This window comes from Eumetopias jubatus, unplaced genomic scaffold (assembly GCF_037043125.1).
Source record: "Eumetopias jubatus isolate StellerSeaLion01/CBP00866 unplaced genomic scaffold, mEumJub1_p1.0 scaffold_1, whole genome shotgun sequence".
Taxonomy (NCBI): domain Eukaryota; kingdom Metazoa; phylum Chordata; class Mammalia; order Carnivora; family Otariidae; genus Eumetopias; species Eumetopias jubatus.
Window position 1 is genome coordinate 92,236,011 of NW_028274807.1, and position 15,804 is coordinate 92,251,814.

The 15,804-nt window shown below is 42.2% G+C and overlaps 1 protein-coding gene across 8 annotated transcripts in view; it reads right to left on the reverse strand.

Moving 5' to 3' along the window:
• The window catches only part of FNDC3B (fibronectin type III domain containing 3B), a 342,865-nt gene that overhangs the window by 255,537 nt on the left and 71,524 nt on the right, over positions 1-15,804 (reverse strand). For all 8 annotated transcript variants that reach the window (XM_088025487.1, XM_088025441.1, XM_028100958.2 and 5 more), the window contains one exon: positions 13,683-13,821. In XM_088025487.1, the coding sequence (XP_087881613.1) occupies positions 13,683-13,793 (111 nt within the window). In that variant the 5' untranslated portion in view covers positions 13,794-13,821. The remainder of the gene's footprint in view (positions 1-13,682; positions 13,822-15,804) is intronic.

Sequence of the window (15,804 nt, forward strand, 5' to 3'; positions counted from 1 at the left end):
ACATTATGGCTTTCCTTAAAGGTTCATCTCCCACCCCATTTGCATTCCAGTGTCTGTTCAGCTTCCGCGGATTCAGGCAACAATAGCGACTTTGGAATCCATTCACAGAAGTTCTGAAATCTAAGCCCTTTACATCTACACAAAATGGTTTGAATTACTTGGAAACACGTCTAATTAAGATTATCATGGGCGCCTGGGTGGCTCAGATGGTTAAGCGTCTGCCTTCGGCTCAGGTCATGATCCCAGGGTCCTGGGATCGAGTCCCGCATCGGGCTCCCTGCTCCTTGGGAGCCTGCTTCTCCCTCTGCTTCTCTCTCTCTCTCTCCTCCTCTGTCTCTCATGAATAAATAAACTAAAATCTTAAAAAAAAAAAAAATTATCATAATGAAAGTCAGCAATAAAACGTAATAAAGTAACACCACAATATGTGGAAATTTCCTACTAACTGCTCAGAACTCCAGAAGACCCTTTTCTGGCCCACAAGCTGCCTTCTCAAAGCACACAGGAAGAATTAAACTTGGCCAGATTTCTCTAAGGAGCATCAGACATTTGCCTTTTTAAACACTTAAGCAAGGAGCTTGAGAGGTTATCCACCATACATTCCAGGAAAACAGAATTATACAGCTGGATACTTAAGACCATTAAAAAGTTTAAAAGAAACTGTCCAGATTTGAGGTTTCAAGACAAACAGACTGAAAACACTCTTCAAAAAGGCAATGCTTTAAGATTTTCCTTTCTAGATCTTAGTACCAGAGCTTCGCAAGCAACTGCTGGAAAGCTCGCGCGCATTTGGACTCTCGGGTCTTGGAATGATGATATCCCTGGGTGCACACACATACTGATTTGTACAAATGAATGGATTACTCCAATTCTTCCCTCACTCTGCACCAAGTCCAAATTCAGGACTGACACACTAGTCTCTGCAGACAACGAAGGAAAAATGTGACAAAGATTTTCCGGCCAGCGCCGCCCCTCTCCTCACCCACCCTCAGCACACACAAGTACACAGAGGATTCTGTGCGCAGCTCTGATTCGGGGCCCGTTTATGCGCCATGACATCAGTGCAGGATAAGGAGCCAAGTTTAAACTCCATCTGGGACAAATAATGTCCAGGCACACTGTGACTTCTTTTGTTTATATACACTGACTAAGTATGTCTTGGTGGTAAATGAACTGACTCTTAAGATTTATTTCCCAAGGCCTCCACAACAATATTCTGCGCCCCTGAAGCAACTCCCGGCCTCCAGTTCTCTTTCCAAGGCTATGCGTAAGTGATTTTTAACAGAACACATGATTTTGAAACATGCAACTAACATCTTGAGGAGAGACAAAGTCCAAGCAGCCCTTCATCAATCTCAAACAAAGAAAACGAGGAACTGGCTAGTGAACGCGTGTGGTATCGTGGCTTATGGTACAAATACTGCAGGACACTTAATTCTGTATTCCCCCTCAGAACAAGCAGCAGCAGAGGTGAGAGATTTAAGAACCGCTCACATAGCCACGTGGCCATTTTCTTTTCTCTTTAAAGGACAAACTGAGGGTAGTTTTTTTCTTGTAATTTTGGCATTACTTAAGAGACAAATTATAAATTCAGGATGAAAAACAAGCTAATAGGTTCAAGTCTTACAATAAGTTTTTAGATTTCTTCAGACACAAAAACTGTGCCTCTGGGGTGATGTAATTTTTGAATGAAAATGAAAGGCGGGGTTTGGCAGGAAAAGAAGGCAGACCAAAAGGTCAACTCCTAGCTCCCCGGGTGAGGGGGCGGGGGCAAGGAACTCCTGCTCACCAGGTCTCCAACCAAAGCTGCTGACCCCAGAGGGAACCACTCCCCCGATGCTAATCTCAGGGAAAGAACTATTCCCCTAAGGAAAGAAAGGGAGGAGTTCCAGTGACCTGGGCCTCAGATGACTTCACTCCCAACTCCTCCTCCAAACTCAACCCATGCCTCCAGGCCTCAGACACCACCACCACCACCACCACCACCTGGTTGGCAATTTTCAGAAGCTCCAGATCCAGAATCACTGCCACCTTCCAGAGCTAATGTGAAGATCATAGAACAGGAAGAGTCTTCGCCATGAACTTTTATAATTTACCATCAGGCAAAACCCGGTCCCCAAATCCCCCAAATCTCTCCCGACTGTTTACATGAACGAGACAATGAGATATGCCCAACCCAAGCAACTCTACCCTTCCGGGAAGGGAGGTTCTAAATGGACTCAAATCCCAGTCCTGCAATTTGCAAGCTGGAAGTACTTAACCTTTCTTGCCTCCGGTTCTGTGTGTAAAAACGATCACAACCTTATGGGCTGTATGATTACTGGATGAAATAATGTATATAAGTGCTTAGCACCATTCCGAGCACATCGTAAGCCCTCAGTTATTAATGCACTCCCTCCACCACAGAGGGAACAAAGAAATCAAAATATCATATAAAAGCCATTCTTTCCAACAACTCAACTTACTGCCCACAAATAACCACTCAACTAAAAGTGGAGACGAAAAGCCCGCTGGTGATCAGCAAGCTTACAGAGTAACATTTAGGTCTGAGGTAAATGCCAAAAACTCAGACACTTAGAATTCTTTCAATGTCAAACATCTGACCTCTAATGAATCTTATACATTGTTAAGGCCCTGAAATCTCTGGAAGAGGCAACCTTACGGAATCTTCTATCCTTGGTGTTGTAACAGAAAATGAGCCACTGCCTCCTTTCCCAAGAAACATCACACACCTGGTGTGGTGTCCATCTTCAAGTCTCCTTACGGGAGGCTCTTTACAGTTCCAAGGCCCCTTGAAGAAACATGATGTGCAGGGGCAGTCGATAAAAAAATGGGAAAACTCTTCAGTGCCTGACCCTGAGAAAACCACTTTAAAAACGAGAAAAATGGAAACTCTTGAGACCTAAACTCAATGTGAACAACCATCTATTAAAGGATAATGTCCTCCATCACCCAACTCTACCCTCCATGGAGACTCCCTGGGTCTTTAAGACAGGTACTATTCACAGACAAGGCATATATAAGCCTAAGGTCTGATTTCCCATCACAACCCCTAAAAGAAAAATATGGATGCCATTCCTTCATAATTCATATTATATTCGTGTTTTATATTGCTTTTATTTTTGGTCTAAAGTCTAAATGACTAAAGTCACCAAATAAATTATAAATAAACAGACATTTTTTAAGGATGCTTTTTATATGGACTTTTGCAAGGTAATGAGAAGATGGGTCTCAAAGAGACCCATTCTGACAATATAAAACAAAAATTAAAATAGCGAAATCAGAAAAGACATTTTCTGAGCTGCACAACTCTGGCCAATTCAGCTACCAAACCACATCACTAACCGAAGCACACGCTTCAGTGTGTCAAGGTTTCTTTCTCCCATGAACTGGGACAATCCAATACAAAGACCAAAGAAACTTCTATCTGAAGTAGTAATACAGTGCTCACTTCAGCAGCACATATACTAAAAATTGAAGTAGTAATACGTTTCAGTCAGTGCTACATTTTTCTAACTACTTAGAAAACACAAGAACATTTTAACAACGCCTCTTAAAAATTGTCATGTAACATAACCAGGTAACAAGCACAAGTCCATTTCTCTCCAAATCTAAGGTTTGGCTCACATGATTTAATTTCCATTTCTTGAAAATAATAGGAATGGAACCCTGATAACAGCTTTACTGATTGTATTTCTAGACTACCTGCCCCCAAAGCTAGACCAGTCTGCTCTAGCTCCGTGCTGTCTCGGTTTAACAGCCCAGTTATTTGCAAAGCAGAAACCCTTAAGGAAGTAATTTCCTAAATGCAGGCTGTCCATTTTATCCAAATGCACACCTACTCAACTGCAAGGAGTAAGGAATGGGCAATAAAGAGTGGATCTAGGAGAGGCAGGGTCAAATTATTCTAATTAATGATCACGCTAAACACACCAGCTGCCCATAAAACACAGTCCCTCTCAGCAATGATCTGATCTGATGGTCTCCGATTAAGGAAAAAGGCCCAGGGTTGAGAAGCAACACCGATGTCGGAATGAACACTAAAGGGGCACGAGAATTCTGGTTTTTTCTGGAGGCCCACTACAGCTCAGCTTCAATTTATTCTAAAGGTAGAGCTGGCTGGAAAATTACTAAGAGGCACCTAGTTCTGGCTAATCCCAATTTAAACAGGGAAATAAATGTAGTCTGAAGAAACCCAGAATTATCTCCATACAATACTGTGTGGCTTCAGCAGCTGGCTCCTTGGCAGGCTGTTTATTTTTCGCACAGGTCTTTGGAACTTAAAGATTCATGTTACTAATTTTATGCCGCTTGCTCACTATTGTCTTGTTTGGAGTGTAACATATATCATTTCTATATGATCCTATTTTTTAAAATCAATCATTTGAACAAAGAAAGAGTGAGAGAAGTCGGCCAACATGAAAATGGTTATTCAAACATATGTCTTAACACATGTAGATGGAGAACTATCCCATCTTTTTTTCCTGTGTGTCTATGTATTATTTTTACTGCGCTATGAGACACAGCCATGGCTGTCACATCACATTTAACATGACAAATACACATTATCAAAAGAAAATAGACAGTAGAAGCTGGAAAGCCATCATATTTAATCTTATCCAAAGAGAAAGTTAATACAGAAGTGGTATTAAATGCCTCATCAAGGTAATACCAGGAAAAGTCTGCTTTTAAAAAATTCTATTTCAATAAGCATTTAAGGAAGTCTCAATTCTTGGAGACTCTAAAACAAGATTATAAACACAGATACTTGCATCTCTGCCCTTGGAATGCTGATAGCTTGCATCTGTGTTTAATGTCCCTAACTAGTCTGTAAACAGTAAAATCAAGGCACCTTCTTGTTCTTTCTGCAACCCCCCCACCATGCTTTAGTTGAGTGCTCAGTGTGGCACTGACCGGGGGCTCAAATTCTGTTCACTGAAAAGCAAAGGCCAAAAAAAAAAAAAAAAAAAAAAACCACCAATACGTGGGTCCTAACTTGGAAGACGTAAATTGAAACCCTCCCAGTAAGCCAGATGAACCGGAGCCCACACCAGTTCATTTCACAAGTCATGAGGAAAAAAACTAGGTGGCTTAAAATTAAAATCACTTCCTAAGTATGATACACAAACGAGCGTGCCTGAAAAATCAAACTTTTTTTTCCCCCAAACATTTTTTGCCCTGTTGGAAACACAAGACGCGTGAGCACAAAATGCAGGTTCAAAGGTAAAAATGGTAATTTCCAGGTTCCAACCCCGGGCAGCCATAGAAGGCAGGCAAGTGCAGAAACAGAGTGAAGGGGACAGAGTGAGCACTGAAGAGGACAGTCCCCAGCCGGGGCGGGCTGCTGCCTCTTTTTTGCCAACCCACTGCTGCCAAGTGGGAAGACCAGCAGTGTTATCAGATCTTCTGGGTTTCTCAGATAAACGGAAAGATCCAGAATTTTAGGTAAATCTTCCAATTTTTAAGGACTGGCACCTAATTATTTTAATAATGATATCAATTATAAAGCGGCAGGGAAGAGGAGAAGCCCTGTCTGACAAATGTGACAAATGGTCAGTTTTCGAGCCCCGGTTCAGATGAATTAAATTTGTTCATTCCATTCATCCTTCACCCATTCTGAATGAAGGACTGACCAGACGCTACCTCAGATGCCAGGCATCGTGTGAAAAACAGACACAGTCCCTGCTCTTGAGTTCACAGCGCAACCACACAGTCAAACGTTGCAGTAAGTTGAAAACAATCATGTTAAAACCACTGCAGAGTTTAAAATTGCCGTTATTTTGCAGCGCAACTCTGCCACGCCAGTGTTTTTCCTTAATCCTCTCCTTTTTGAAGGCAGCTCAATTTCTACCATTTGAAGGATACGGACTACAGTTTGTCTCTTATTATTACTGCCTTTGGCTAATTAAATTCTGAAGTGTCTCTCAACCCAGACAGCTCAGAGCTGTCATAATTACATGTCATATGGTGTAATTATTGTGGGTGCGACATATAACAACACCCTCTGATAACATGGCATCAACATTTTCCTTTATGAGACAGAGATTATGCAGAGGCTATGACTTTTCAGAAGCCTTTGTAGTGAGTGGAATTGGCAGACCTAAGGCAGAGAGGATTGTAAAAATCAGACCACAGACCTGGATAAACTCACACCTTTTTATTTACAGTGAAAAGTGGGCCCTCAGAAGCAGGGGTGGCTGCCTGTGTTGCTGGAAAGTAGCTGGGGGGGGGCCCCCCTGGGAGGGGGGGTGCTTGCTATGTCAGCATCGCTATGAGATCACTAATTCTGAGGGACAGACATCAAGGGGTGGACAGCCACACTGGATGCATCAGAGGACCAAAAAGTTTCACTAACAAGAACATGGACTAGCCAAAGTTCCAGAGAAGAGATGGTAGAACGTGCAGATACGGTTTGGGATACCACTAACATGAGCTCTCCATGGAATGTACCAGCCCTTCAGAGCAGTCTCACTACATGAGACAGAAACCGATGACATGATATGCAAAGGGGAGTAATAGTCCTAGACTTCACTTTGAGCAAGCTGTCTGTGCAGGCTCAGCCTCCACACAGACACTTCTAGCCCTGTTTTCCTGCCCGCCTCGCCCACTCCCTGATCCACCCCTCCTCCATGCTCCCAGGGCACAGGCATCTTCTGCAATCCAAACACTTCTCCTGTGGCTCTACATATGTGTAAATACAGCCTTTTAATTTTGGTGAACCATGCTTTGCTCCCCCACTCGGCTGCTCATTCCTTCAGGGCCAGAGCAGGGTCTAGTTCACCTTTGTGTTGCGAGCACCTACCTGCACCTGGTATAGTGTGAGCACAGGAGACATGTGACAGATACTTATTAAAATGGACAAATCGATTACTCAGTCCCTCCTTAAGTTCGGTCGTGAATCCTGCCCTCTCGCTCCTCCTTTCTATCCCAAATCTCGAAGAAAAGACTACGACGATATCCAGACACCCGAGGCCTTCGTAAGTGTGAGTGGTAGACAGAACGTGGACAGCAGTCTGTGGTGACCGTTGTCTTTCAACATTTGCACAAGCTGTACACTCCGCAGACATCTTGATGCTGAAGAGTCTGCCCAAAGACCAAGCTTCCCCATGCTGAGTTTCCCAAACCAACACTTGACCAAACTTAACTTTTTCCATTTTCAGCCCAAGCACCAGCCTCTAAATAGGACTCTGTCATAAAAGGAGCTGTTATATAGGGGCGCCTGGGTGGCTCAGTCAGTTAAGCGTCTGCCTTCGGCTCAGGTCATGATCCCAGGGTCCTGGGATCGAGCCCCACGTCAGGCTCCTGGCTCAGCGGGGAGCCTGCTTTCTCCCTCTCCTTCTGCCTCTCCCCCTGCTCATGCTCTCTATCTCTGTCTCTCAAATGAATAAATAAAATCTTTAAAGAAAAAAAAAAAGGAGCTGTTATATAATGTTGTTCAGCAATAAGAGCTACAGCCTCTACTTTTACTGTTCTCATTTGAATATCTTTCTTCCTCCTGAGCAAACTTCCCAAAAACGGTTTCTTCATTTGTCTACGCTATACTGGTTGTAGACCGCTTCCTGGGTCTCCCTGACACGGTGGCTATCAGGATATTTAAAGAGGAAGCCTGCATGGTGAGAGGATTTGAACTCCTGAATGCAAGGAGAGAGCCATCAAGGAAAAGTTATTAAGAAGACATCAAGCAGAACAGAAAAGGTCACTGGAATTGGAGGAGAAGCACATTTGAGGTAAAAAGACATGCCGATGACGAGCACCATCTGAACATGGAAAGTTTTAGTATGTTTAATGTGCTGTCTGGAAATGTGTACTCAAAAGAATGCTCCAGGAAATCTCTGGCTGTGTACTCCGTCTAGGGGAAACAAAGGCTTTCGCAAAGAAGAAACAAAAGGAGGGAAGAAACTCACTCTTGATAAAATGACATGCTGCATGCTGATCAAAAGGCACAAAGTCAAGAGAACTGAGGACACGGATGAGGTACTTTAACCTTCTGTCTCTCAGGGCAAGCCTGTTCACATGTTATCCTGAGCCACTGGGAGAAACAAGTTTTCTGTTTACATTTAAGGAGATCTACTTCCTGAAGAAGAGGCAGTAAGAACACTCATTAGCAATTAATATCCTGCAAGCTTAAAAGGAAAAAAAAAAAGACGTTAAGAAATACAACAAACGAAACATTTGCTAGTTGCCCTTTAAGAACAGGACAATGAGGCATCTAAATCTATCCCCCACCCCCACTGACCCCCAATGAACATGTATATGAGAAGAGTCACCAACAATACAAGATATAAAGAGGCATATACCACCCTCCTGTAGGCTGTAAGTATCACATATTAAATTAGCAAATCAGTACTGTCTGTGTTAACACTTCTGTTCCTAACCTAATGGTTTCCTTATTTAAACACTGGTGACTGCCGTAATTCTTCTTCAGAGATTATTAAAATACCAAACCAATGGAGGAGGGCCTGGGTGGCTCAGTCGGTCAGTTAAGTGTCCGACTCGGGACTTCAGCTCGGGTCATGATCTTGGGGTTGTGGGATTGAGCCCTGCATCAGGCTCCCTGCTCATGAGGAGCCTGAGTTTCTCTCCCTCTGCCCACCCTGACTTGTGTGCGCTCACTCTCTCTCTCTCTCTCAAATAACTAATCTTTTAAAAAAATAAATAAAACACTAAACCAATAGAAAAAGCTGGAAATTGGGCTTATGCTTGCACTTTCATGCTTCAAACTAGCTGTTTTCTAAACCTCTAAAACCAAAGACAGTTAAATTTATATACCATAGGTTCTGAAAATGTAGGCATCAATATTCTGATTACTGATGGGCATTGCCGTAATTTATATATCCATACACAAAAACTCAGGTTAGGAGACCTGACAAGAATAGTATGCTGTCAGGCATATTTAGGGAAACAAACTTTATTTAGCCAGGCTGATCTATTCAGAGGTAAAAGAAATTATAGTGAGAGGAACAGAGATACTTTATTTAGAAAACGATAGTTCAAAATAAAGCTATTCCATTTCACTCCTAGGTAGATATCCAAGAGAAATGAAAATATACATCCACACAAAAATTTGCACACAAATGTTCACAACCGCCTTATTCATAATAACCAAAGAGTGAAAAGGACCCAAATGTCCATCAACTGATGAATGAATCAACAATATGTAATATATCCATGTGATGGAGTAGCACTTGCCAGTGATGTACTGATACATGCCATTACATGGATAAACCTTGAAAACATTATGCTAGGTGAAAGAAGCCAGGCGCAAAAGACTGCATATTGCATGATTTCATTTATATGAAATGTCCGGAATGGGCCAATTACCTCCAGAGAGAAAAAGTAGATTAGTGGTTGCTGCGGAATACAGGGAAGGAAGGCCTGGGATGTGACTGCACCAGGGTTTCTTTTTATCATGATTAGAAGGTTCTAAAACTGTGGTCCTAGCTGCACAATTCCGTGAAAATAGCAAATTCCATTGTATACCTTAAATACTATCTCAATAAAGCAAAGCTGTTAAGCTGCTTCTGTCCACACTGTGTGTTAACTACTGTTCTTGTTCATTTAGTTGATAATGTATTTTTTAACATCTTCATTCATAATGAGGATGGCTTTTCCTTTTAAGTAAAGAATCATCCTTTTCCTGCTATCTCTATAAAATGACAAACCAACATTTCAACCTTAACATGACTCTGGATAATGAAAACTAACAGTGTCTCTTATTTAGAGAGCCAGAACAGAGCAGACTACCTTGGCAAGAACTTGTCCTAACTAAATCCAGAAGCCATCAGGACAAAACTCGGGAGGAGGCGGCCTGTGGCAACTGGGGAGCTTTCTCCTAACTGCGGTGGTTCTTTTGCATATACGGAAATGTTTAGAATGTCCTCCGCACAGGTGCAAAGTATTAAGAATGCTGTAAACACACACAAGGTGAGCATCACCATATACACTCCTAACACAAAGGTAGAGGCAGAGCCCCGTGGCCAGTGGCCAGCTCCTTATAACAGTATCATTTGAGGGGTGGCTCAAATGCTGCCCATCCCTCCCTTAAAATGTCAACCCCAAGGGTGTGCAGACAGTGTCCACCACATGGTGGTCAACCCTCTATCTCCAAAGTGGCTATGGTGGGCAGATGAAGCCTGGGCAGATGAAGCTGATTTTCTGCAAAAAGGCTAGAACGACAAAGAAGACTGTGCTAGGCTTGAATGTGTTGAGCCCAACTGCAGATCTAAGAGAATGTTGGCTACTAAGAGATGCAAGCAAGGGCAGCTACCTGGCTCAGTCAGTAGAGCACGCTACTCTTGATCTCGGGGTTGTAAGTTCGAGCCCCATGTTGGGTTTAGAGATTAGTTAAAAATAAGAAGAAAAAAAAATGCAAGCCTTTTGAATTGGGAGAAGATAGAAGAGAAAGGGCCAAGAGATCCAGTTCTAAGCTTTTTACTTTGTTATATTATGAAGACAATAAAATCTTGAGGTTATGCTCAGAAAAATAATAGTAATAATAATAATAACCAGAAAACATTAGTAGAGATCATATTCTCTGGTGGGTCCTCTGTGTCCTGATCCTAACACAGATCTCCTGAGCATCACACCACACAGGCTCTTAAGAGCAAGCAGCAAATACCAACAGGTGTCTTAGGCAAGCACTCAAAACTCATGCAGTCCCAGACTTTTGGATCCTGACCTCTGGTCTTTGTTCTTTTTGTTGACCGCCTCCTTTCCTCACCCTCACTCTCTGGTACTTTTCCATTGTTTTTGGTTTTGCTTGCTCCTTGGGTCTCTTCACCTTGTGCCTTAACCCAGGTTCCACACACAGGCCCTGAGGATTCTACTATAGTTAACTAGGCCAAAACTAAATGTTACAGCCCAAAGGAAAGAGCAGAGGCTTGAGGAAATGAGGGAGACACGGATGCAGACTCTAGGGGCAGAAGAGGAAGACAAATGTCAGGCACAGAGGCTACTGCCTAGGCTGAGCCACAGTGACATAGAGGTAACCTCAAGGCATGATAAATCTTGGGTTGATCCTGCTAGGAGGGAGATTTCAAACACACTCCGCCCACATAACAAGTATACCCCATTAAGAGAAATTCAGGGTTACTGCCAATCAATAGCTGGGCCCACATAACCTATAAATATATTAATGTTGTTAACACAGTCATATCTGCTAATTAGAAAGATTAAAACATTTCCTTCCAATGATAATTTTAGAGTAAGTATAGCCCCAGTTTGAGAAAGCTTGATATTTGACAATGTATAAAACAAATGAATTAGCAGATTTTGCCATTCCTGGCTTTACAGATAAATAAAATACAAATAAAATAAAAATGTGATTTTTATTAATCAAAATTATTAAGCAGCTTCTACTTAGAGCTGAGGTAGACATACAGAGCAGTGAAATGCCGCATGGCCTGAGGATGTCCACAGTCTTTTCAGGCTTTGGTCATTTCTAAGTGCAAAAAAGTTTATGTCTAAAGAGAGAATTTGAAAATTCTGTAACTAAGGACTTGGTGTGCTAGAGATCATAACAACAAAAGGGCGTTCTGTGGAAACTGAATTACAGCACTGAGGAAGAAATCATCAAAACACAAAAATGGTGCACAGTAACATGGACAGGTGGTCTCGGGTCTCCAAGTGCACACTGGAACAGGAATCAGGTGACTGAGCGGAGGCCCAAGATGCCTTCCAAGTTGAGTCACATTTGAATACCCTGGGTTTTTTTATTCTTTTAATCAGTGACAACGGAGACCAGACACTGCACCTTAAACAGTCCCTGGCACTTTGGAGATCTTCCCGTGAACATGATGAAGAGGGCAAGGGCTACACCCAGAGGGCTGACCAGATGTTACTCCAGGTGTTACAGGGCAACTCTGGGCAGGGCACTGACATGATGTGGGTGTTTTTCAAGATTTTACTTACGTATTTATTTGAGGGGAGAGAGAGAGAGAGAGAGAGAGAGAGAGAACGCTTGCACATGTGCAAGCAGGGGGAGGGGCAGAGGGAGAGGGAGAGAAAACCTCAAGCAGACTCCATGCTGAGCACAGAGCCTCACACGGGGCTCAATCGCATGACCTGAGCCGAAACCAAGAGTCAGACACTCAACCGACTGAGCCACCCAGGCACCTTTGATGTGGGTGTTTTCGGAAATTCTCTCAAACAACTGCTGTGTGGCAAATACTTTCTGCTGGGGCAAAAGTAAAAGCAGGCAGACCAATGAGAGGGACTGTCCTACCCTGGTGAGAGATGCTGGCTTGGAGTCCAGGGGTGGTAATGGAAATGAAGTAGACGTGGCAAATTATGGTTTCAGCACATTTCCCTGAGATGAAGCCAACAGGCCTTGCCAACAGGCTTGGGAGAGGAGGACTAGAAGGTGCAAGTGAAGATTCTGGGCCTGAAGAGCAATGGAGCAAAGGAAGCAGAGACTCTACTTAGAGAACATCTACTATAAGAGCAGAGACAGGAAGTGGTAACTACACAGGGATGTGGAGTCAAGGGAGAGGATCTTGTTTTGCTGGGTAGTTGTTTGTTTGTGGGTTTGAGGTAAAAGATACTACAGGATGTTTGGTGGAAATGATCCACCACAGAGAGAGAGAGAGAGAGAGAGAGAGAGATTAAAGAGACAGGAAGGGAGGTGCCCATATCAGTGGTGAGAAGGGATGAAATTCATTCAACCAATGAACGTTTACTAAACATCCATTAGATATTCCTTGTTCTTGAAAGGTTCACGGTCTAAAGCACAAGAAAGTAATATAAATAAATTAAGCAGCAAAGTAAGATCCAATAGAGGCAAAGTATGAATGGACTGTGATGGATAAAGGGTGTTCACATACTATGACAGATTGTGGGGAGGGAAAGCAAGCACATACGGACATCAAATAAATGGCTGATTAACGTATTTGAATTATTGATAGAGTTTGGGCAAATATTTTTCACGCAATTGTTCCCAATTCTACTTTTCATAAGACAAAGACTTTTACCTTTATGCTCCTAAAGAACCGCACAAAGACAAAAGGATATTTATTTAGTAGAAGACTGAGCAAACCCGGTGTTTGCAGTCAATGAAAATCTGTTATCAAAACAGCTCACCTAATAATTTTTTAAAGCTTCACTTACCATTTAAATTTCTTCCCAAGTGCTACGTGAATGAGTTCAGAAATATTTTTTCTATTTTTGTGATATTCAGTAATACTGACGGCGAAGTTTTACAGAGAATAAGTACCGTCACTTTCCAAGCAGCAGGCTCTCCGTTTGGAAGCCAGGGTGGGTTCTCGTGGACCTGTGCATCTCGCCGAGCTCAGTCACCCCCAGTGTGAGATCAAACCCTGACCCACCCTCTGAGTGTCCTGCTCTGGACAACCAGGCCAACTAGTCAAGCACAATACAGGACATGAATCAACAGACATTTTATTCCAAAGACTTGTACATATTTTCGAAATGATTCATTTAAAAATCAGACATTTTCCTGATGCTTCAGCAGTTAATACCAACTGAATGAGGCAAGATCTGCTGTTATCAGAAGCCAAAATCGGATATTTTTAAAAATCATATAGCAGTCCTACAGCACCAACACTTACCTCTAGGACTACGAATGTTCACAATCACAAATCCTTGAATCTCAAACTAGAACAATGACCGGGTGAATGGTTTCCACTTAAACAGTTTAACTTAAATGTCCCTCTTACCACACCAACCTGCTGAGCTGCATCCCCATTCACCAAGTGGGGCATCATGGCTACCTCTCCGTTCAGCAATGGCGGTAGTTCCAGAGGGATTTGGTCGGTCATCATCATTGTGACGTACATTCATGGAGAATTGCCCTCAACTGGCTTCCTGCAAAAGAACCACCATTTTTTAAAAAGGACCCAGGACCCCAAACAGTCACGAATAACAACATCAGCAATTTAAGTGCACCATCATGAAGTCAGCTGAAAAATCAAATTATTCTAATCCTACATTACTGTGCCAGACCCCAAGGAGGGGTAAAGCCGAAGCAAGGAAATGGCTTGAACTAGGAGACGACTGACTTGAGCCTCCAAGCAGCCGTGTAAACATAACCTCCCAGACCTAGACTTTGTCATTTAAATAAGTTTTTAAATATATGAATAATAGTAACTACCCTCCTCCAGGGATCTTTCTGGGGCTAAAACGAGACAGTACTGTAAGAAGGTCAAGTGTCAAACAAAAACTGGTGGTAGCATTATCTTTAATTACAGAAAATAAGGCCAAAAAGGATGACCTATAAAAACAGGTGTTCCCTTTCGTTGGGATCAAAATACTGTTCATAAGCAGTTAATCCAAGTAAGTTAACAGAGGTTATACCGAAATTGTTGCAATTTCTGGCCCTGCCACTAATTTGGTAATTAATCATGTTCTAATTATCTCTCTCTCCTCATTTCCTTGAGTTGAATTTAACCTGCTGTGCATTTATGTCCTTATCACCGTGCAGATCTTGAACTTCCCTGTCTCTCAGACAGAACCCATGGCACCTCGTGCACAGTAGGGCTGAAGGGCAGATCCTCTTGCTTCCACAGAATAAATGATTTTCATACAACTATTCAAGACAGCACAAAGCCCACTGTCATTCCAAAATGGTACTTGCTACCAAAAACAAGCTTTCCAATTCAACAGTGGGAAAGTAACAACAAATTCCTATTTAAAATTATAACTTGTTCTTTAAGAAGCATTTACATATCCTTCACTTATGCCAAAAAATGTATGGCACATAAAGTTTAATATCATGGGCAAAGATGACAAAACAAACACACATTTTCAATCCATTCAGAAACAGACAGACATATACATTTATCGCTCATAATTACATCCCCCCAAATATCAAATCCAGGATATCTGATCCAAACCCCAATTGGGAATCCCAATATCCAACATCCCAATACCCAAATCAGGCAAAACAGTGGGATAAATCCTTTAATGGTCTCAAATTTGTCTCAGGTGTGACAGAAATAAAATATTTTTCTCATTCTTAACCCCCTCCATTCTGAACATTAAATATATTTCCCTCTCCCACAAGCCCACCCAAAAGAAACTCCTTCCCTGGAAGTATCAAATGATGCATAAAAGACACCCAAGAGACTGTAAGCTTTTTTTATTTTAAAAAGGTAAAATTTTACATTGTTCATTATAACCCCATTTGGAGAAACTAATTATTTTAAGCACCAAACAACGAAGTCTTGTCCCAACTAGGGAAGCACATTCTATAATAACAGGTCTTATAATTCAGTGTTAATAGTACCATCATGCTGTTTTATGAGGCAATTACTCGGTTCCTAAGCAAATAAAAGTACAAAACCCAAAGCCCAACAGTTTATCGTGATGAAGGAAACAGATTTTTGCACAGTAAAATTAAGATAATTCCATTGACACTATCATGACATCACTGTTTGATTGAGTAGGTCAAATGAGGGAGAACCGATGTCCATTTCAATTTTATTTCTAATATACTTCATCTTCCTAATGCATGAGGAAAAGGACAGCTACTCTCCCCAGACTGCTGATATTACACAGGCTTGTTTTTAAGTGGAATGTTTTATTTCATGTTTCTTCCAAATTGCAGGCTGGATAAACAGGGCAGTAATTTACATCAGGGGTCTGAGTATAAAGCCTCTGGGGTGAAGAAGCACTCTCTTCCAGCTGAAGAGTTCCAAGGCACTCTGCTGGTGAGGCTGTGGTGCAGATTGCAGTGCAGATTACGGCTCTGTCTTCTCTCCCTTCCCTGTGAAAGTGGTGAGGGGCCAGAGCCCTTTGCCACATGGGCAGTCCCAGCGGTCATCTCAGAGACGAGCCCAAGGATGGAAC